Source organism: Rhinopithecus roxellana, chromosome 12 (assembly GCF_007565055.1).
Source record: "Rhinopithecus roxellana isolate Shanxi Qingling chromosome 12, ASM756505v1, whole genome shotgun sequence".
Lineage (NCBI taxonomy): Eukaryota > Metazoa > Chordata > Mammalia > Primates > Cercopithecidae > Rhinopithecus > Rhinopithecus roxellana.
Genome location: NC_044560.1, coordinates 1420088 through 1443065, shown reverse-complemented (window position 1 = coordinate 1443065; position 22978 = coordinate 1420088). Strand labels below are relative to the sequence as shown.

The 22978-nt window shown below is 46.3% G+C and overlaps 1 protein-coding gene across 6 annotated transcripts in view; it reads left to right on the top strand.

The window, feature by feature from the left end:
- The window catches only part of PRDM2 (PR/SET domain 2), a 131821-nt gene that overhangs the window by 89437 nt on the left and 19406 nt on the right, over nucleotides 1–22978 (top strand). Inside the window, exon 9 of one of the 6 annotated variants that reach the window (XM_030913476.1) lies at nucleotides 2062–3622. The exons of 4 other annotated variants lie outside the window; for them this stretch is intronic. In XM_030913476.1, coding sequence (XP_030769336.1) covers nucleotides 2062–2074 — 13 coding nt within the window. In that variant the 3' untranslated portion in view covers nucleotides 2075–3622. Of the gene's footprint in view, nucleotides 1–2061; nucleotides 3623–22978 lie in introns of those variants that run through there. One more of the 6 variants, XM_030913479.1, reaches the window with a different exon arrangement.

Sequence of the window (22978 nt, the reverse complement as noted above, 5' to 3'; positions counted from 1 at the left end):
GGTCTGACCAACACTTGGTCTCTGGCCACGGCACATACGTAGGTAGCATCTTGGAGGTTAGCTCTGCTGAAAATAAGCACCTGTGTTATCAGTTGTCAAAACTGCTTGCGTTTAGTAATTGAATTGTGCACCTGTTTGCGCTCAGTCTGTGTTCTTGAGGTGCCACACCAACAGGACATGATCGAATTGAATCCTTTTCAAGTTGCTTATGTCTTCAACAAGTAGAATGTGCCTTCGTTTTCACAGATTGTACTATAAACCCCTCTCAGGTGGTTGATGCTTTGGAATGTACTGTTTCTATCCTTTTTGTCTTCAGTGTTATCTAAAAGAAGGGCTTGTTTTGTACTGGGCCCTACTTACACAGTTCAGGGTTAAAGTTGATTTGGAAAAATTAAGTTCTGCAAAGAATAGCTGTCAGAGTGACTATAAATTTATCAAGTCTATTCAGATAGCCTCCACCCAGTGTCTTTTGAGTAACCTTTAAGGCTACAAAGGACTAAAGTGCCTTAAAAATCGTGTCTCTTCTTTGCTCCAGTTCATTTTCATTATTTTGCTTTGTTTGATAGTTAACAGTGGGTTATCTTGCTGGAGTGAAATTTGGCCTAAAAGGAAGCACAGAAGAATCAGATAAGAAAACATTGGTATGGTCCTAACCGTAGACGGTAATGACAGGCATTGGTGGCAGCTCTGTGTGAGGTGCTGGAACTGTGCTGTGGACACATCTGTAGTTCAGGAATGTGATCCAAGGGTCCATTTACCAAGTCACCGTAAACCTGAGAAGTGTTCTTGGGAATTAGAAAACAAATGTTCATCAAGATAAATATTTTGACTATCTGGACACAAAAGTGGGCATTTCTTTGAAGTGTTTGTTTTGGTCTTAGTACTTTGTAGTCAGTTTAGCACAAAACTGGGATTCGTAAACTTAGACCTGGGTAATATGATGATTGTCATTAACATGTCGCCCAGGGCTCTTAAAGAGGCGGCCTCAGCCTCAGTGCATATTTGTTGCATTACACTAATAAGGAGTTGTTTGAACTACAGTCGTCTTTCTGTTTAAGTATAGTTCTACTTGTAAATTTTGTGTAGGGATGATTCCTGACACAAGGAATCATCACATCTATTACATGTCTAGGAATACTTTCACTCTGTTTGCAGCTTGCTTTACTTACCCTGTTGAGTACACAGGGACGACTTATAGAACAGGCAGCACATCCTTGTCCTGTGTATATCTTTACCACAAGCTGTGATTAAGAGCTAATTTTCGATACTCAGATATTTTACATTTCAATGCCACTTTAGGATTCCACAGTTTTTCAAGTATATGCTTGCAATTAGCCATGTGATTTTTCCATGAGTTTTCTACTTAATACTGAGGGTCATTTCCTGGAACATAAGCCATGGTGCCAGACAAGGTGTCAGAAAGCCATGTGCTCCAAATATTTTTCTTAGGACAAAACACAGGAAAGCAGGGATGCCACGGTCATTCAGGTTCTCCTGTTGCAGCTCTTACTACAGTGACCCACCTCCCACCCCTCACCATGGCTTTCGGTAGTGCCGAGTTTAAATCTGTTGCTAAGGGATCATTTCCATGGGCTCCAATAAAACAGAAAGGGAAGGAAAGAGGTACATTCTCTACTCACCTCCTGCCCATCTTTCATCTTTGTATACCCCATGGTGTTTTTGGGTTCTTTAATACTTCTTTTAGGGCCACTTTTTTCTTTTCAAACTGAGTTCCCATCGCAGTCAGTCAAGAAAACTTAAAGGTAGAGAAGCAAAATGAAACTCTAGACCAAGTGTTTCCATTTACCAGGAATTGATTAAAAAAAATAAAGTGCTAATTTCTCCTCCATCTCTGCTACACCCCTTGGAAATAAATGCGTGTAGTTCCTTGCAGGGTGTATCTTCTGGGTAGGACGCTCGTTCCTAAATACCTTCAGTCATGTGTGTGTTGTTGTCTTAATAACATTTGTCTTACGGTCTATTCACCTTTTTCTTTAACATGGTCAATTCATGTAAGGTTATGTTATGTTGTCATTTATCTTCAGTTTTCTTATTTTCTAGGAACTTCCTGTAGAAAAGCCCCCAAAACAAAACAAACTTTAATTGACTAAAAGGTATTGCATGCTCAACTTAGGATAAGCACTACGGCAAAGGATACGAAATCTACCAAGCTTGCAAGACCAGTTGAAGCTGACTCAAAAATCCTAACATTCAACTGATTGCCGGCAGGCTTAGAGTCAGGCATCTGCTGCTTCGGTGGGGCCCAACGCGCATGCTGGGCGCCCGGGTGATTGAGATCCAAAGAGAAGGGCACTGTAAGACGGGCCAGATGAACTGGCTCCTCGTCATGGGACTGGTACCTCAGATCTGAGCATGGCCCTTGTTTTTGGCACGTAGCGGAGAAAGGAATGATTTGAACTTAACCTTGCAAAGCAAGTTCTCTGTTTTAGCAGTAGTTTGTTGTAGGTTTCAGGGATGACAAATTTGGATGCACTCATTTAAAATGTTTTGGTCACATATCAGCTCTTGATGCCTTTCTTTTAAATTAATTATAGACAGAGAGAGGCATTTAGCTGATCTCTTACCCTGGTATTTCTTGTTTTTTTGTTGTTTTTGTTTTTTTAAATCACAAGTAGATTGCCAGCATAATGGAGAGGAAACCAGATTGGATATGGACTCTTTTTTTATGCCTATTCTGGTGTTGCGTTTGTATATCCAAATGGACATTATCCTCTCAGATTCTTATCTGGCACTAATTTATAACTATTATATTATCAGAGACTATTTAGCAATATATCAATGCACAGGCGCATCCCAGGCCTGTACAGATGTATGTCTACACGTAAGTATAAATGAATTTGCATACCAGGTTTTACACTTGCATCTCTAATAAGAGATTAAAAACAACAAATTGGCCTCTTCCTAAGTATATTAATACCATTTATCCTTGCATTTTATGCCTCCCCCTAAATTAATGACTGAGTTGGTGGAAAGCGGCTAGGTTTTATTCATACTGTTTTTTTGTTCTCGACTTCAAAAGTAATCTACCTCTTAAAAATTTGTAGTTTAATATTTGTTTGGTGAATTTGTGCCACTTTAATCCTTCCACTATCATTCCCATTTTGTTACATTTCTGTTATGGGGACTTTATGTTGAAATATTGTATAAAGCATTTGTAGCAGTTTAAAAATAAAATATTTAAAATTATTTAAATTGTTTTGGACGCTTCAATTGTATTATATGTGATTTACATTTCACTTCTTTGTTGGCGTTGTTAACCCGGAGAGTGCTCCTGTATTGAACTTTGCTGTTAGTTATTTTATTGCTTCTTTTTGGAGAGTGCTATAAAAGACTATTCTAATGAAAACATTAAAATTTACAATTTGACATACAAAAAGGGGTTGTCCATTGATTTTAACCAATGTAGCATTGAGAGAGAGAGAGGTTAATTATAGATAGACAAGAGTGGTGTTTGCTGTTTTTCCCCTCCAGCATTGAAATCATTGGGGCTCGTCAGATGTATTAAAAAAAGTTTTCTGTGCTATTGCTGCAAACACTTAATAACTAGAGGAGAATTTAAACTGCATTTTATATTATTGTAACCAATAAAAAACTTTCTAAACATCTGTGAAAGGACTGCATTTTGTACATAATTGGGAGCAGTTAGGGGGTAAAACAAGGTGTGTGGAGGACTATTCAAAGGCCACACTCTAATTTAAAAGTGCGACGTCTGCTCAGCCCACCTGGCGTCTGTTCACTTGTTTCTATTTGACAGCGACTGAACGTGCTCATTCCAGTTGGAATTCTTTGTAGAGGGTGGACATGTAGTCAGGCAACGATGCCAAGAAGTACCTTGTGAACTCACTCGGGTAAGAGTAAAATATAAAATAATTTCATCTGTGGGGTCTCTGTGCTTCCTGACAGTTTACTCTAATTTGTGGATTGATGTTTATTTCTATGGATTTCCAAGGAATGCAACCAAAAAGTTGTGACATACTCAGTTTATATGAAATAGCTGGGGTTTTTTAAGATTAAAAATGGCTGACTATAAGCAGTTTCCTGTAGTTTATCATCATAGCAGTTTGCTAACCACATCTGTCTGTCACTCCTCAGGGAAAGGTGGTGAAGGGATAGCCAGCTTCCATTGGCCAGATGCTCACGTTTCTGGCATACGATATATCTCCCTTAGAAAAACACGGAGGAGGAGAGAGGTTGGTGGGAATCTGGAAGTGGTCTTTGATATTAGGAGTTTTAAACAAATGAGGATTGAACACGCAGCAGTGCCCTGTGAGGAGCTGAATGTTGTGAGAAAGAGCATGATCTTGGGGGAGAACTGGGTTTCCATCCGAACCCATCTGCCGGCCGTTCGTCCCTTCCCGTACCTTCAGTAAACGGGCCTCCAGCAAGCGCCCTCCATGGCTGTATCTTTGGTGTTTTAGCCTTGGGCAAGTTCCTTTACATTCTGGATCATAGTTCCCAGTCTGCAAAAAGTGGGGAGTGGACTGGCTGGTTTCTGAGTGTGACTTCTAGGAGGAGATCTTTTTTCCTGGATCTGGACGCTGTCAGACACAAGCACTGGACTGAAAGAGTGGGGTGATGGTTTGGTCTCCACAGTGTCCCTGGCTCTGCCTGGAACACGACAGGGACTCAGATGTTTACTGGAGGAGTCACCAAGGAACCACGTCACATCCATCTCACCAAGGGAGAAGCTGCCTTGTTGGGGTTGCTTTGACTCTTTTATGATAGAGTTAAAACATTTTTTAAAAAATCAAGAGCTAATTAAAGCCTTCCGTCCCTGTTACCATTGAAACATTTCACAGTGTTTCTGGTAAATGCCTTGCTAGGCTGGCTGTCTCATCTCGGGTGTTACAAGTACTTTCTAGCAAGATATTTTACAAAATCAACTTAATTTATTGAGTACTTAGTGTATGCCTGGCTGTGTTCTAGGTGCTTAGGATACATCACTGAACAAAAGGGACAAAAATCCTGACCTCTGTGGGGCTTATATTTTCATAGTGGCTTTTTTCCCCACTTTATACTTCATATTCCAGACCTCCTCGCTGTCACAATTCCCCAAAGGCTAAGTGGTCAAGAAGATGCTTCTAGCTTAATATCTGAGTGCCGATAATCTAGATGACTGCCGGCTTTTAATACTTACGTTAAAATGACTCTACTAAAATTATCGCTCACTTAATGCATTTGATTTTTTATTCATGTGGATTTTGATTTGATATTGAACCTCGCTTTGAATATATTGACTTGAATCCATAAAAAAAATCATAAAGGGTAATTTACCTTGAAAGTGGATTAGAGTACAGGCGGATGAGAAAAGGGTTGACTTGGATATAAAGGCCACATTTAAAGTGCTTCAAAGACCAGGCTGATAGCTACAGAAAATGGTTTGTCGTTCCCCATCAGCCTTTACAGGCCCAGCTGTCATGGCCTCTTTCCTGCCTGATGGCACCACCCCTGCAGCTGCCGCTTCGGGCAGCCTCAGTGAAGGTGCTGGTAAAGCACTGCTGTTGAGCGTATGTTCGAGGGCGTTGGAGGTGTGGATGGGCCGTTCTGCTAGACTTAACAAAATGGGGAGCCACAAGCCCTGCCCTTCAACACTGTGGGTTCCACACTTCACCTGGGGAGCTTGTCAAAACTACTAGTTGCAAGGCCCTACAAGTGGACTTTCCAATGAGTCCATTTAGGGCTGGGACCTACCTGCATAATATGTACTTTAAAGACCCCAGGTAAATTCAGGGCACAGGAGAATTTCTGAATTTAATATGGGAAAAATAACAAGATGAGGGTAGCTCTCAATTGCTAGAGAATTGTGTGTGCTTTAGGCCTCGCAGTGCTGCATGTCATCCTTATAATCATCCTGCAAAGTGGGCACTGTTTTCCCATTCTTCCTCAGGCTGGCGGGGGCGTGCAGCTGGCGTTAGGGCATCAGGGTTATTCTGAAGCCAATCCTGAGCCGTGTCCACTCGGTGGAAAGAGGAGGTGGGAGGCCTTGAGGGTGAAGGAACCATGGGCCTAATGTGTAGTTTCTCTCTGGCTTATGTTGATTCCAAGGCCCAAGCCCCATTGGGCCCTGCCCTTCTGGTGGCTTGATCTTTCCTGAAGGGTTTGCCTCACAAGCAGAACCTTGAATACACAGTATTATGGGATAAGAAAAATAAAGGTCCAGATTGGTGAGAATGGTGACATGTGGACATTAAGATTTTAGACCAAACGTCTAATGTCAAAATAGAAATTGAATACGGTTTGAGGTTTGAGTGGGTGGCATGTAGGGAAAAAAGTGTGAAACTGCTCCTTGGTGGTGCCATGGATCTCTGTGCTGCGGCCCCAGGCCCGATCCTTGCTGCCACCTACACAGGGTCACGTCACTTCCTCCCTCCCCGCCTTCTGCCCTTGTGCCACTTCCTCTGAGTGGTGGTGGAATGATCTGAGAAGCTTTAGGGTGGACTTAGCGTGGCTTTCCAACGCTTGCTGTGCGCTGGGTTCTCTGCTGAGCATCTACAAAACAAGTCTTGGCAGTGACAGCCTGAGGTTGGTGTCATTTACTCATGGAGAAACAGATTTGGGGAAAGTGATTTTGTTCCAAGGGCACACAACTCTAAGGTGGCAAGTTGGGATTTGAACCCCAAGCTGCACTGTGCAGTCCATCATTTTTATAGGTAGGTTTTTTTTTTGTTTGTTTTTTAAGGAATTTTATTTCGTCTAAATGTAGAAAACAGGATGCAGTCCCTTCTCCATAAAAGCTTCTTGAAGCATTAGTGAGCAAGTAGAACAGCCATTTGTGGGTAAGGAAATCTTCCTGGTGCACCGAGACTTGTCAGGAGTTGCTCCTGGACCTATTTGCTTTTAGCTTCCTTCTCACTGTGGAATAAACTTCTACCCCCATCACAGAGCAATTAGTTCAGGTCAATCAAGCTGGCTTTATAGAGCCATCTGCTTCATCAACGGCAATGTGACTGTTTAATGGAAGCCAAGCTCATTATAGTAATACCCTTTGATTTTGGAGATGATTCTCAAGGCCCTGGGATCCTCAAGCATCTCCTCAGATACCAGCGGAGAACCTTGAGCTGCTGGGCATTAACCCAAAAAGTAAGTTGGTCTAGGCTGCCTCCCAACTTCAGCAAGTAGTGTGTTACATGCAAAACAAATAGGTATTTGAGTTCTGCCAATAGGTTATTTTTAAAGTACAGGATTACAACCTGGAGGGGGTATGTAGATTTCATTTAGTTTTCTAGATTAAGAATTGACAAAACCATCATGACTCTGCATTAGATTACTTGCAGTTGCAAAAATCACATTCAATTGTGAATCATTAAAAGGTACCCAGAAATACTAGAGTAAACTTGTCGACCTGTTGGCGGGTAATAGGATTTGCACATGCTTGCATTTCTGCCTCCTTTATGCCAGCTGGATTTCTTTTCAACTCTTTTTTACAATAGAAATTCAGGTGGACATTCTGGAAACCATAAACATTTTACGGAAGACTGGTGCCTAAATGTGCCTTCCCATGTCCAGCTAATAAACTATGACAGGAAGTCAACAGAACAAGCCATGTTTCTGAACATCCTTGCCTAGGTACCACCTGAGTTACTTAGTGAGGGGAGAGAACTGGAGTGTCATTTCAGCAACCACAGAAAGCTACAGGTGGATTTTAAAGCCCAGGTTTGTGTTCTGATTCAGAACATACTTAAGCTAAAAATATTTCCTTATTAATGTTTGAACAGGAGCCTATGATATAATCTGGAATCCTGCTTACATATCTACTGAGTCTTAGCATTAAATGTAAATGTACATTTAAAATAGGACTCACTTTTAAAAAATCTGGAATTTGTTACACAGGTAAGTTAACAAAAGGGCATTTAGGCCTTAGGAGACAGTTGTGGCTATTTTAATTTTTTAACTTAAAAACAATTTCAATGTACAGTGGTTGCATTTGTCATAGCATTTAATTATTGGCCCAAAATATATTTTAATATTTTTTATTGGAATGAAGGTATTTAAAACTCATGGATTCAATTTTCCTTGCAGTAACATTCTCTTCTCACTTGCTTTTTATAATCGCATCCAGTCCTTGCCAACCCAGCTAAAGTTTAGAACATTTTCAGATGGCTTCTATTTCCAGGCTATTATTGGACTTGTGAATTCAGGCACATTCTCCTGTTGTGATTCAGTTAGCCAGCCATTCAGAAAACATCTTTCAACAGCCAATCTGAATCATCAAGGTCTCAGGCTGTAGACCTGGAGGACTTTGTCCTAGGACTCTTAAGCACCCTCGGGGTGTAGCTAACCACTATGGAGGGAGTTGAGGGTGCACCTGGAGTATCACTGGCCTTTCCAATGGTTGGGGGCAGTTTTCTGAGTGCTTTACATTTTGAGCTCTCACACACCTGACGGAGATGGTATTCTCATTTACAGATAGATCAGCCGAGTCTGAGAGAGGCAACATCACTTGAAATCTTTCCCATAGCTACAAGTGGGGACCCCAAACCCGGCCATCTGGTTCCAGAGCCAAGTTCAACTACAATTTGAAACCACCTAATCACTGTGCCATTGGGTTTTGGAGAGACTTGCATGTCCATAGCTGTTGTGTGCCCCATATGAGATGCTGGTGGCCAGAGAGCAGTTTTACCGCAGAGAGAGTGTATAGGATCATGGGAAAAACATGGGAGTTGAATGCCTACCCATCTGGGTGTTCCTTACCTGGGTGTTGGTAGTTACTGAAAGGCAGGGCACGCTGCCAGCGGCATCCCAGCGTCCTGGCCTGCGGGGGAGCTCTGTGCCCCCCACCTACCATGTACCGTGCACATTACAGAAGGCAGCATGTGCTCCCAGTGAGGATCCAGTGGCTGATGGCTGTGGTGGCGCTGGTGATGACAGCGGATGCTTAATCGGCGCCAGGTGCTCAAGTCATCACAAAAACAGACCTAGGGAGGCACCGCTAAGGAAACTGCCAGGTCTTAGTAGCCGGCCCCGGGTGGAAAGGGGCAGCATGTGGGGACCTTGGGTGATGGTGATCACTAAAGAACTTGAGGAAGAGGCTGTTGCCGAAACGACTCTCACATTTCAAAAGCCCTGAAAGAGAAAAAAAGTCCTTTGTGGAAACTGAGAAGCATAAGTTTCTATTAATTTCATGAGTGGGTGGTTCTATCCTTTGGTGAGGCTAGAGCTTTGTCAGAATTTTTAAAACACTCCTAAAGGCTCCTAGAATGATGTGTTCTTCTCTGTCTAGGTAAGTGCGGAGCGATTGAGCCACGGGGTTCACGGAGAGTAGAGAGCAGGGATGTCCAATCTTTTGCCTTTCCTGGCCCACGTTGGAAGAATTAGGTCACACACAAAAGACAGTAACGTGATAGCTGATGAGCTAAAAAAAAGAAAAAAAAAAAAATACCACAAACAAACCCTCATAATGTTTTAAGAAAGTGTATGAATTTGTGTTGGGCTATACGTGGCTTGTGGGCTGCAGATCGGACAAACTTGGTACGTGGGGAGCTCTGGACATTCAGCCTCCTAGGATCGCCGGAGCCTTTCTCAGTCTCAGACCAGGGCCCCTCATGGGAGCAATGCAAGTTGAGACAGAGCTTCAGTTCAGCCTGGTCTGCTGTGATGACATAGAAATGGAAATTCAAAGTTCAGAATTTCCTGAAGGCCACTTGCATTCCACAAAAGAGATGGTGAGGTGCAGGCCAGCGCTAGCCGGGGTTGAGGTTCTACTGTTTTCATGACAGCGAAATGTAGGTACAGGCATTGGCTCTGGACCTGGAAGGCTGCTCAGCTGGCACCTCCTCCAAGAAGCCTTTCCTGACCATTGGTCTGTCACACTGCCTGGTCCCTCATCCCTTTCCTTGCTGTGCTTTACTGTTCAAGACCCTTAAGCCTTCTGTACATTCTGTTTATGGACTCATTATGTTTGTTTCCTCTATGTCTCCCCTTCTTAGATGAGAGTTCTACCCAGGCAGGAAATTCGTTTTCTTCACTGCTGCATTCCCAGCATCTGTTAATAGAATGGAGCCTGGCATGTAGTAGCTGTTCAATAAATATTTGTTGAATAAAATATTTGAATTCTGGCTTTATCACATATAGTTCTGTAAGCTTAATCTATGCAAGTCACTCAACCTCTCTGAGCCCCCGTTTTCCTTTTGGTGGAAGGGAGATAATCAATCTGACCACAGAGAATTGCCACGAAGACAACTTTAGAGCAGCCTGGAAGGACCACAGATGCTGTTCACCCCAGTGAGTGCTGTCAGCGTCTGCTGCTGTCAGCATCACTATTATGACTGAATGATGTCCTCTCTAATCTCAGTTTGAATCCGATGAAAAGTTGAGCCTGGCAATGCCATGTATAAGATTTCATGACAGCGTGAGTTGTAGTAGCCAGAACATTCCCTCATCTCCTGCCTCTGCCCAGAGAGAAAGCGCTCAAGTGGCCTGTAACTCCTGGTTTGGCCACCAGTGACACCGAGGACCTTAGCCGTGTCTTTGCCAGGCCAGAGTTGTTCCTATGTGGACCAGAGCTGCTTCCTTTTTATAGCAGGTTCTCCCACCCATCAGAACTAAAGAGAAGTGCGCTGTAAGACAGGAAATCATTTTTCAATTCAAAGTGAGAAAAAAAGATGATTCATTCTTATTCTGTCATCTCCTCCCTGTAACTTTCTATTTCTCTTGGTTTTGAATTTCAAAACCAAATGTCAATTTTTAAAAGGTAAGTTCAGAAGAAAGCATTTTATTAGCTCTGTAAAACCATGAAAGCCAAATCACCTCGATTTGCTGAAACAATAATAATGTAAGGATGATCACCAATGCTTGCTGGCCACGATGTTAAGGGCTTTCCATATATTACCTCATTTAATCTTCAAAAGAGCCCTGTGAATACTTTTATGTTCTCCCATTTTACAAATGGGGAAACTGAAGCACGGAGAAGTCAAGCAATTTGCCTGAAGTCACAGATGGCAGGAGGTGAGCCAGGAGTCAAGTCCAGGCAGTCTGGCTCATCTTTTAATCACGAGTCTGTTCTATCTCTTGTCTGTGGGTCTGGGAGTGAGGAGGCAGAAGGGAGCCCCTGGGCACGCCCCTGTGCCGCCTTCCAGTGGCATCGCCATCAAGCAGCAGACAATGTGACTTAGCACCTTGTCTGCAAGACAAGAAGCACCAGCAGATTTGAAGGAGCTTAAAAGTGTGTTGCAGGTGAATGGATGTCTTAGTTCTTCCCGGGATGAACCCATTGTGTATGTTCTTGGGAAACCAGCATGCCTGAGGTTTTGGCCAGGCCTCGTTGGTTTGTTGACCAGGGATGGAGCCTTATCCCTCCAGCTCTGTTAGAGAAGAAGCAGATCTAGATACTGACCAGCCCAGAGGATGGATGAGCCTACTCTCTGGGGTCAACTTCTCCCCCTTCTATTTTCACAGAAGTCTTTCCAAGCCATGGTTGACAAGCAGGTTTCCATTTGTGTAGGGGGAGCAGTTGCCCAGGGTGCTGCATAAAACTGGATTCTGAAGCTGGGTTCACACTCAGGGAAAGAGGGGTGGCTAAGTGATCCGTGTCTGTCTTGCATGCACAAAGGCGAAGTGGTTCTGGAGTGCCACGTATTTGCTGCCTGTGGTCTCGTGTCTGCTACTTTTCTGCTTTTTAAGACTCCACTGGACTCAATTTCACCCTTCTTTGAGGGTTTGAAGTAACCATCAATTAATACTTTGTTGTAGAAAAGATGATTCTGGCATATAGGAGATCCTGACCCCACACTAGAGGATCCAGAAGCTTGAGATGTGACTTTTGAGAAGAGCGTACTCCTCAAGATCTCCTATTCCATCTGTCACTCATGGATATTGTCTGTGCTTCCTGGCATCCTTTAGTTATGCTGCTGTTAATTGTGGGCTGGGAAGCTAGATTGTGCTCCTGTTAATTATCATATGTAAGCAAAGAGATGGTAGGCCCTGAGAGATCTCCCAAGGACCTCCCTTACAAGTGCATTAAATCCAGAACATGGATTTTTGGACACGGTTTGCTCACTCATTAACAATAGGTCTTGACCAGATGCGGTGGCTCACACCTGTGATCCCAGCACTTTGGGAGGCTGAGGCAGGAGGATCATTTGAACTCAGGAGTTCAAGACCAGCCTGGGCAACACAGTGAGACCCCCATCTCTACAAAAAATAAAAAAGCCAGGTACAGTGGCACACACCTGTAGTCCTAGCTACTCAGGAGGCTGAGATGGGAGGATTGTTTAAGCCCAGGAAGCCAAGGCTGCAGTGAGCTATGGTTGCACCACTATGTTCCTGCCTGGGCAACAGAGCGAGACCCTGTCTCCAAGAAAGCCAAAAACCAAAACACAATAGACTTTGGCTTTTGATCTGTGCTGGTAAGTGATGTTGCTGGGACAAGTGACCTAGATAGGAGAGTATTAAGTATAACACACATATAATGGACTGCTTTTTTTCCTTTTAAGCTCTCAAAACACATGAGTTAAAGAAATGATCTGTGGAGAGAATGAAACAAAAGTTTGGGTTAAAGTGCGATCAATTCCTTTCTCAGCAAATATTTGTTGCCAGGTGAAGTTCCTTAGTTCTAAAACAAGAGTTTCCTTCTCTTTACCATCCTGTGTCCTTTAATTTATGTTTACAATAAATCTATTTGGTGCCAAGTGGTTGAATCTTGATAGTTGTAGAGAGCTGGTCCTTACAAACTCATGGAAGTACCTGTAGTTCACTACCTTTAGCAGAGATTGATGGACCTGCCCATGAAACGGATTTCTCTTACGGATTCAGGATGTTTCTCTGGAATCATTTTGGAATTTCTCTAATAGCCAGTGTATATGTTAACAGGTGTGAGTTTTATACTCTTACTGTCTTCATGCTTATGTTAGGCTCCTGTGATTGAATTTTACAAGTGAGTTTAGTGAAAACAAATCTGTGTTAACTTTACAAACTTCATGTAGGAGCCAACCATTTGATAGGCCTCAATGACCTGGTGTCAGATATTGTAGTTGAAATATATACCGTGCCAGGTTATTTCAACCCTGTAATTAATGATAGGTTTATATCCTTTGAAAGTATTTTTTAAAATTACAGACACAGCCTGTGAGTGCCAGCTAACAGCAGGTGTTTTATTAAGGTGTTGTTCCGAGTTGTGTGTGGCACATGGCGAGGTAAGAGCATTTTGTGGTTTGGTTTGCATTGTTAATTACAGCTTTAAGTGCTGTTTCCTGCCTGTGTTCCTGGGTGTGAGATGGAGCACTAGTTTGGATTGTCTCCCCAGGATGTTTGCTCAGTGGACCACCTACATTAAAAAATCACCTGGGTGATTAAAAGTTTCAGACCTACTGAACCATAATCTCTGGGGGTGGGACTTTGAAATCTTCATTTTTATCAGCTTGTCAAATGAGTCTTACCCGGACTTCAGAGGGCTTTTAAAGTTTTTGTTTTTTTAAAATTTTTAAATTTTTAATGGCATGGTATCCCTCATCACTGAATTTCTTCTGATTTTAATTTTAAATTCTTTTCCTTTGCTTGTTTGCCATCTCTTTGATATACTTACAGCGCGTTTCAACTCTCAGAACACTTTCAATTATGTTTTTCCTTAATTCTTATAACAACCCAGTGATAGATGCGTCAGGGGCAGCTCAGGAGCTGGGGACGTTTCTGAGTGTCGTAGGTAAGAAAGAATTGGGGGTTTGCCAACACTGCGCCCTGCGTATGTGTGTTCACCTCCACCCACCATAGCCCTGAGCATGTGGTAGGAACTCAGTATTTGTGGAAGAAAAAGAAAAATCCTCAAGGATAATAGAGCCAAAGCTACCGCTCCACTTCTTATAAGTACATAAGTAGTTAGGACCTACTTATGTGACCCTAACTTGTGACCTCTTGGTTTAAAATGTGAATGTTGGGGCAACTAACTGCTGATGATTGAACAGAGAATGTCCTGTCCATGGGTAAATGATCCATTAAAATCAAGCCGAAAGAAATGGCTGGTGATAGCTAATTAAAATTAGTGTTCCTGCCTCTGGGCATAGTCCTTAAGGTTAACAATGCATGATGAAAGCCAGTCAGTAACCCATAGAGACCAGCATAAAACTGTGCTAGAAACCCAGGACAGCAGAGTTTATTAATTCAAAGGTACTGGTGGAATTATAGTCTCCCCTCCCAGTCTACACTGGTACACACACCAACGACACGAGTCCTCCTCACAGGCTATGTTTGACGATAACTGAACATCCTGAACTTCATGAGGGTGAACTATTCAACTGTTCCTTCAGATTTCTAGGTTCTTTTCTCCCTATTTTTGGACCGGAAGATAGGATCACCCTTTCTGTGGTACCAAGCTTGAATTTCCGTCTCCTGACACTTGACCTCCTAAGTTATGGGAATGGAGAGATCCTTCCCTAGTAGAGCCTCCCCAAATACATAGCAATGGATGACTTTCCTTGCAGATTTTCTGACTTTTGCTCAAAATAATGAATCATCATCTTAGGGTTTAAACACTGACGGGTTTCATGGTGCCATATGCATTTGAATGGGCCGTGTTAACAAAGCTGTTCCAAAAACTGGATCTGCAACACAGTATCGCTTGCCTTGGACATTTCTCCTTCACCCGAATGAGTCACAACCACTCCAAGCAAACACAGAGGTCTCCTCCACTTAGTCACTAAGTCCAGCATGTTCACCCTTGCCTAAGGAAGAACAGAGAATTAAGAATTGTGAGGCTGGCGCGGTGGCTCATGCATGTAATCCTAGCACTTTGGGAGGCCAAGGCAGGCGGATCACCCGAGGTCAGGAGTTCGAGACCAGCCTGGCCAACATGGTGAAACTCCGTCTCTACTAAAAACACCAAAAATTAGCTGGGCGTAGTGGCGGGCATCGGTAATCCCAGCTACTCAGGAGACTGAGACAGGATAATCCTGTCTTTGAACCCGGGAGGCAGAGGTTGCAGTGAGCTGAGATCGCACCATTGCACTCCAGCCTGGGCAACAAGAGCGAAACTCCATCTAAAAAAAAAAAAAAAAAGTGAGAACATTTTGCAAAGCACAGGGCCTTGGAGAATGGAATGGAACCAGAAATCCTTCTGAACTTTTGTTGGAACGCCAACTGTGGATAAAACATACCGTTGAAGCCCAACTGACTTTAGTTTGACCAACCCACCATATTAATGCATGCTCTTCATTGCCTCTGGAAATCCTGACTACTGCTCATGGAGAGAGTCCATGTGCTTCCATTCCCAGCAGCCAAGTGAAATGCATGCCAAAGGTCAGTTGCATTGGTTCCCAAACCTGTTTATGCCACTTGTATTTATTATCACACTTGCACAATCGAATTAAATATTATACAAGCCGATGAATAGCATAGAGCTCTTTATGAAAAACAAGTTGAATGCTTAGAAAGGCTCACAGTAATTCGCTTAAAAATTGCAGTCCAACTAGGTATGGGTAAGAAAATTAAAAATTTGCAGGGACCAGGGCAGAGATCATAAAGGCATAGGAAGATTTTGTACTCAGATTCCCTTTATAAGTGTTTTAGGTTCTCTCCTCACTTTTAACAAAAACTGGAAGTTACAGATGATGTAATGTGGGTGTGATTTAGTCCAGAAAGTGCAGATCTTGGCCATTCATTCATTCATTCATAAATGTGGGGCCTACACCTGCTGTTACATGCCTGGCACTGCTCTAGGTGCCAGGGGATATAGCAGTGAACAAAACTCACACAATGTCCTACTCCATGTAATTTATGTTATAGTTGGTAGAGACAGGAAAGCAAGTAAATAGCATGTCAGATGATAAATGCTAGGGAGAGAAAGAAAACATAGATGCAGGAATAGAGACTTCTGGAGTGGAAATGGGGAGTGCCTTGATTGCCTGAAAGAGGATGGGGCCTGGCACCCATGGGAGGAGTGGGGCTCAGGAGAGGGCATCCCACCTTACAAGGAAGAAGGCAGCTGGGAAGGGAGGCAGGGCACAAACTGTGGGAGTCTTGTTCCACCATCAGTGTGTGCCATAGGGAGCGTAATCGTTGGAGATGAGTGAGGATGGGGAGATGTGGAGGAAGAGGGGAGATGGTGAACAGCAGCCATGTGGGTAATCAAGGGAACGGTACCAGGGAACAGACAAGGGCTGCCAGGGGGCATATGCGCTGGGAGCCCACTGGAGTTTTGGGTTCATGAATTTAAAATGTGGTCAGGCAGCATGTTTGTGTGTTTTTCTCCATCAGAAAGGTTGGTGAACACACACACATCCCTCTATTTCTGATTAAGAAATGCTTGAGGAATGTACTCATGCTGATTTACTGATTCCCTGCTTTGATCTGCTGGGCCGGCTCTCTCTGAAGGAGGGTGGGAGGGGTCTCCTCTTGTAAGAGCCTCTCTGGATTGAGCTCCATTGAGCTCCTGCTCTGTTCCAGGCACCATGCAGGCAGAGTTGGGAATGCTTCCCCAGCCGTACAAAGTTGGCGTTAGGCTCATTTCATAAAGGAAACTGTACTGAGGGGGCAGGTGACCCGTTCAGGCTGCTGGTGGCGGAGTTAGGACTGTCACACTTACCTCATGGTCTCTGCCTCTCCAGGAGCACCAGGTCAAACCAGATGGGTCAAAAGGCTCCATGTGCCTAGTGTTCCCGTAGCGCCCCCTGGGGCTGGAGAGGAGGCCATGCAGGCACAGGCATTGACGTGAGCGAGGACTGAAGTGACATCCCATGGAGGGAGCAAGAGGACAGTTCAGGCCAGGGCCCTTGTGTGTGGGAAGCCACTCTCCTGGAACCGAGTAGGGATAGGCTTTGACAAAGCCATCCCTTGCAGAATTCCCCTTGTGCGTTCAGAGCGTGTGTTTGCTCGGCTCAGCACTGTAACCCACAGTAACTGGCAGAGTGAGCGGTCAGTGGCTATCAGATAACTAAGGGAAATAAGTTTGGGGTAGATGACAACATGTCTCCTCTTCTTAGGAATTTACAGTGCCTGTCAGCACATGAAAGGCCCGGAAATTCTGCAGAGACACGCCCGTTTGGTTTCACAAGCCTGTGCTCCAGAGGTAAATGGCTCGGGCTTCCACCCCAGTTCTGCCGCCTGCCAGCTGTGTGTTCTTGGGCAAGTTGCCTAACTTCTCTGTGCCTTAGTTCCTCATCCGTAAAATGCAGTAGTGCCTGTCTCATAAGGTTCTTGGGAAGATTAAATTCATTATTCCGTATCAAACACTTGACACAGTTCTTGGCACACAGTAAGCAGAAAATGTGAGCTGCAATTATGCAAATGATCATGAGGACACATACAGCGTCTGTGGGAACCAGTTCCACTGAACCTGGTTTTGGGAAATGCTGATAACGTGTAAGAAACATTGGGAGACTTTTCATTCCACATACGCCATCTGGCCATCATTCTGTGGTCTCCCCACATAGTGCCTGGCTGGGCTGGGTGTCTGTTTGAGCAGTTCTCAACCGGAATGGAGTGCAGGATCCTGGGAAGGTCTGAGCAGTCCAGGGTGGGGCCAGACGGCCGGGATCAGAGTCATCTGACACCTGCAGGCCCCTGTAGGCTCCTCACGTGTAAGGTAGAGTGAGTTGTCCTGTCCTGGCCACCTTACAGCCTGTTTGAGGACTTTGGGGATCACGAGCAGAAAGGGAGAAGGCAGGAGAGCCGACTTTACTATTCAACCCTGCACCCTGGGCACATTCTGAGGATGAGGCCTCCAGCCCCACAGCCCATGGTGCTCTTGCCCTTCGAGCAGCGTCATCCCCATGTTGACCCACACCCGTTCAGGCACCGAGTGTGGCTTTCCCGTGACAGTGCCAGCCCTGCATCTGGGACGCCCTGCCAGGCAGGCACACCCAGGCCCCCCGAGACAAGTTGGTTTTGACCTCTTGGGTAGCAAAGAACCCCAAGCTCCCACAGGCTTCTTGAGTATCAAGGCAGGAGCAGAGAGCACCGCAGGGAGCAGCTGCCTCATTGTTAGCATCCCTGGGCCGGCTCCGGGTCCAGTGCAGGCGTCATCATCATGTTCTAGAAATTCTCGGTCCAGCACAGATGCTACATGAGGCTTCTGAGACTCAGCCCCAGCAACTCCAGACCACACGCAGGGTGAGCTCTTCCTTTCTCCATCCTGGGGGTTTATGTAATCCTTTTGACTTCTTTGACCTAGATCATCTTTAAAAGACGGAGTGGTGACAGTAACGAAGTCTTAGTGTCCTTACAGAATCTTACCGTCTAAAAAGGGCTCTTCTGCTGGATCTCATAAGGGACCATCATCTCTTGCTTCCCAAGTTGGGAATCTGCTTTTTCTATGTTCATCAGTCTTCACACACTTTGTGTTCGTGTTTTCTTTTTGGCGTCCCTCCTGCTCTTAGAAGCTGCCTTTTGAAGAAAGCAATCTGTTTCAGCTCCACTGGAGAGGAAAGAAGGGACAGGATTTGGGGCAGCCTAGAACCGGGTGTCTGCAGGGGAGCGTGTGATGGGAGGTGTGAAGGCAGAGGAGGGAGGAAGCTGTGAAGCTGGAGGAGCTGCTCCTCCACCCTGCTGGGCTTCTCTCACCCGGGCTGGTCATGTCACAGGCAATGACGGTGTTTCCAGCTGAGGTGACATTCTCCAGACTCAAACCCCTGCGCTGAATGGAGTGGGGAAGGTGGGCTCGGGAGGCCTGAGGGCTGTAGGGTTAGGTGCACAGACCTGTCATAAAAATGGAGAACTTGTCCTGCCCAGGGTTTGGGCAGGAGCTTGGCAATGAGAGAAACCTTATGGGAAGCCATGCTGGGAGGGTTTGGTTTTTGAGCAGCATGGACGGGTACATTTCAGGGTTGAACCGCACCAGGAGCCTGGCTTTGCCATCTGTTTGCTCAGGAAATGTTCTCTGAGCACCTACCTGTACTAGGCTCCGTGGCAGGTTCAATGGGTGAGAAGTGAATAGACTTCAACCATGCTCTCCTGGCGCTGCCAGTCCAGTGGGGGAGCCAGGCAGGTAGAGCCAGTTACAGAGATCTGAGTGGCCTCAGCGAGTCCTCAGGGGCTTCAACTACCCTTCTTCCCATCATCAATGTCCCCAAATAAGCAGTGAGCCTAGTCCTGTCCCCTCACTGCTCCCAAGGAACTACCTGGCATGTGACTGTGAGCGAGTGCCTTGCTCGCTCTCCTCGGTTTCCTCGTCTGTAAGGGAAGGGCTGCTCCCTGCGGCCTCTGGGGTCCCCTGCAAAAGAGGCAGCCACAGCCAGGCTTTCCCCACCGTCAGGTTCCCCGGGCCGAGGTCACCTGCCCTCCCTGTCAACTGGGTCAGGTGTTACGAGCTTGTCACATGCTGGGTATTTAGAGTTCAACCCAAACAGGTTTGGGGAATTCATGGCCTCTGAAGACCACAGAACCTGGCTTAGAAGCTCCACAAAGCAGGGACGTGATTGATCTTTTGGGAGCGTGGAGGCCACATTGGGGTCTCAGCAGTGGGCTGATGGGAAGGAAGAAAAATGTGTCTGCTGAGGCTGACTTCAGCCCTGGAATCAGATCTGGGTACGAATCTTCCCTCCCTTTGTCCTTCTATTCACACTTCTTAAGTACTTAACCTCTCTGTGTTGCTGTCCCCTCCGCCATAAAAAGGGTATAACAGCCCATCTCCCGGGGCTAAAGGGAGGATGACATGAAGACAGCGCATGGACAGGCGTGTACTAATTCCTCACAGTCAGCTCTGGTGTCCCCATCGTCCCCACCGGTGGTACTCAAGGGCTCTGTCTCACCTGAAGGCACCCCAGCGACTCCTTGTGCCCGTGGCGTCACACCTTTACCACTGCCTGCTGAGGCCTGCTTTCATTCTCTCCCCTTCGGCCCTCTCATTTGGAGACTTTGTCTACAGAACTTCACCAAGCAGCAGCTCCTCACCAGAGTTCAGAACGGGCGCCTGCTGCCCACTGCAGCCTAGTAGGCTGCCCACACTCGAGACTCCCCAGCCCTGTGCTCCTGCGGCGTCCGCATGCAGATGCCTCTCCCAGGGATCTTCTTAAACTGCAGATTCTGACTCGGAGTGGGTGGGAGCTGAGAGTCTGCATTACCAACAAGCTCCCAGGGGAAAATGATGCCGCTGGTCTGGGGACCACATTTTGAGTACAAGGATCTAGACCAGTGGCCTGCAAAGGCACCTTTTAATATTCCCAATGCCTGGGCTGTACCTGAAAGCAGCGAAATCAGAACTTGTTGGGATAGAAAGCAGGCATCAGGATTGGTTTCGTAACCCCGGGGACTGCAGTGAACACCCGAGGTTGAGGTTCTCTGTTCCAGTGCCCTCTGAGCAAAGGTGGGTCCAGCCCGAAACCGACTGCCAGAGTGGTGGGTGGTCAGTGCAGCTGCTCTGTGGGCAAAGGCTCACCCCCACCCGGCTTTGGGATATTGGAAAGAATTCTTCAATCCTCACTACTACAGGGACTGTGTCAGGAAGTGGGGCATGGGCTTCGGTATCAAATGGTCCTGGATTCAAATCTTGGCTGCTTCTCTATTGGCCGAGGGAACTTGAGTGTCCAGCTTCTTTATTTCTCTGAGCCTCGGCACCCTCCTCTGTAAACCGGGACGATCACGGGCCCAGCCTTACAGGACTGCTGGGAATTTGAGGAGCTCCCAGAAGCTACCCAAAGTAGCTCCTGGTGCATAGAAAGTGCTCAGTGGATGATGCGATTAGGTTGTTTTTTTTTTTTTTCCTCTTGCTTGACATCCTCATTTTACAGGCAAGACTCCTACAGCTCAGCAAGGTAGAGGCATTTTCCAGTGGCCACACAGCAAGTCAGTAATGGAGCTAGGATTCCAGCTCTGGGCTCTGGAATCCCCACCCCATCCTCCTTTGGGTTCCTGCCCTGCTTCTTTCTTCTCTGTCTTCTCAGCCCCTCCCCCAGGCTGGGGGCTTCATTTGAATGGGCGGGGGCTCCCTGGAGCACGTGGGCCTTCCCACTTGGGGAAGGTGGGTCCTATAGTGGATGTCGACTGTTCCTGGAAGTGGTTGAGGGCCGGTGGCTCCCACAGCTCCCACCTGTGGGCCCTCACCCGGCCTCCAGGGAGTATCAGCATGATCACAGGCTTGTCTTACCTTTGCACCATCTCCCCACCCTCTGCCTCTCCCCTACTTTCAGCAAAAGTGCAGAGAACATCAGACACTGACTTCAAATGAATTGCACTCTGAGAATTTAGAGAGAGTCGTGTAAGACTTCTGCAGCCAGCAATGTGGCCTAACCAGCTTTCTGCATGGTTGTCCCAGGAGATCCCTCCTGAAGACTGCAAGAGAAAGGTGCAAGGAGGGACCAGGGGAGGCAGGAGTCCCAACCCAGGATGTCCATGGAAGGCTGACAGGGAGCTTGGAAGAGCACCGTGGCCAGGTGGGGACCCTGGAGCCCTGGAGCGCCCATGTCCTCAGAAAGCCGGCAGCTCCTTCCTTCCCAAATTCCTTTCCCTCCATCCTTCTTGAAGCATCCTCTGGGTTCCTGCCTCCAGTGTCTCTCCTCCCCCTCTCTCTCGAGCTCACTTTCAGGGATTTGGCTCTTCTTCAGGAGCCATCAAACCAAGGTTACCAGCAGCCCCCAGGATGCTCAATGCCGTGGTTGGTTTCCAGCCCCATCTCCCTTGGCCCATCTGCAGCGGTGGACGCTGTTAATCCTCCTCTTCCTTGAAATACTCTCCACCTGGACACCACCCTTTCCTGGTCTCTGCACATTACTGGCTGCTCCCCCTCATCCTGCCTCTGTCCCTAGGCCCTGTCCCCTCGCTCCGTCTCTGCTCTCCCTTGGTGATCTCATCCAGTAACACGTGTTAAATACCACCCGGATGCTGACCAATCCCAGGTTTCCACTCTCATTAGAGTCTCCAATCAGCCGCCCACCTGACATCTCCCTTGAGTGTCTAGATTTAAATTTAATCTTTCCAAAATGAAACTCTCTCCATGAAGCCTCCCTCCACTGCTATCCTCCCTATGTGGGCTGAATGGAAATGGTCCTGCTTGGAGTCCTGCTAGACTCAAACCTCTTCCTCCATCCCCACATTCCCAAATGCACCCGGAATCCACAGCTTCTCCCAGCTTGGCCTTCTCAGCTGCCCGGAGGTCCAGGCCACCATCATCTCCCTGGGTGGTGGCAGCCACCTCCTTGCTGGTGTCCCCAATTCCTTCCCTGTCAACCACAGTCTGTGCCCAGCACAGCAGCCACTTTGGGTCCTGACATTCCTCTGCCCAGAAGGACAGCCTGGCTGCCACCTCACTTGAAGGCCTATGAGACCCTCCCCTCTACCCACATCACCTCTGGCATTCCTGGTGGGTCTCACCTCAGGGCCTTTGCACTTCCTGTCCCCACTTTCTGGAACGCACAAGGCCCAGCTATCCGGACGGATTGATCCCCCCCACCCCAGGTCGTAGCCCACACGCTACCATTTTCCATGTCACCTTTCCCTGTCTTCTCCTCCACTCTCACCTTCACCTCTGTTTCTTCAGTTTCTCTTGTATACTTCAGTGTGTCTGGATTTCTCCCTTATCCAAAACCACTGGGGGCTGAATAAAAACGTGCTCATTTGGGAGCCAGGAGGCCTGAGTCTTGACCTCGTACAGGGATCAAACTCCTTCTGAAATGAGTATGTTTCCTCTCTAGGCTACGCTAAGTGACACGTAAAACTACACTATATGTAGAGAACTTGACTTGTTTTATTCACCAAAACTCGCATTGGCAAAGCACTTGGCACAGAATAGACACATCACTCACCCCACAAATAGTGGATGAATGCCTACTGTGTGCCAACCAGCGGCCAGGGTACTCAGGGTGCCTCTGTGACAAACCAGCCTCCAGTGCACCCCCTCGTGGAGCCTACTAGACAGACAGTAAACAATAACCAGTAAATGCAGGTCTGTTGATGGGGATAAGCACGACTGAGAAAGTAAAAGGGAGTCGAGATGAGGAGTGTCAGGGGGATTTGCGATTTCAGAGTGGTTAAGTGAGGCTTACTGGGAAGGAGACATTTGAACAGAAACTTGAAAGGGGGCCCGGGGGTGAGCCACAAG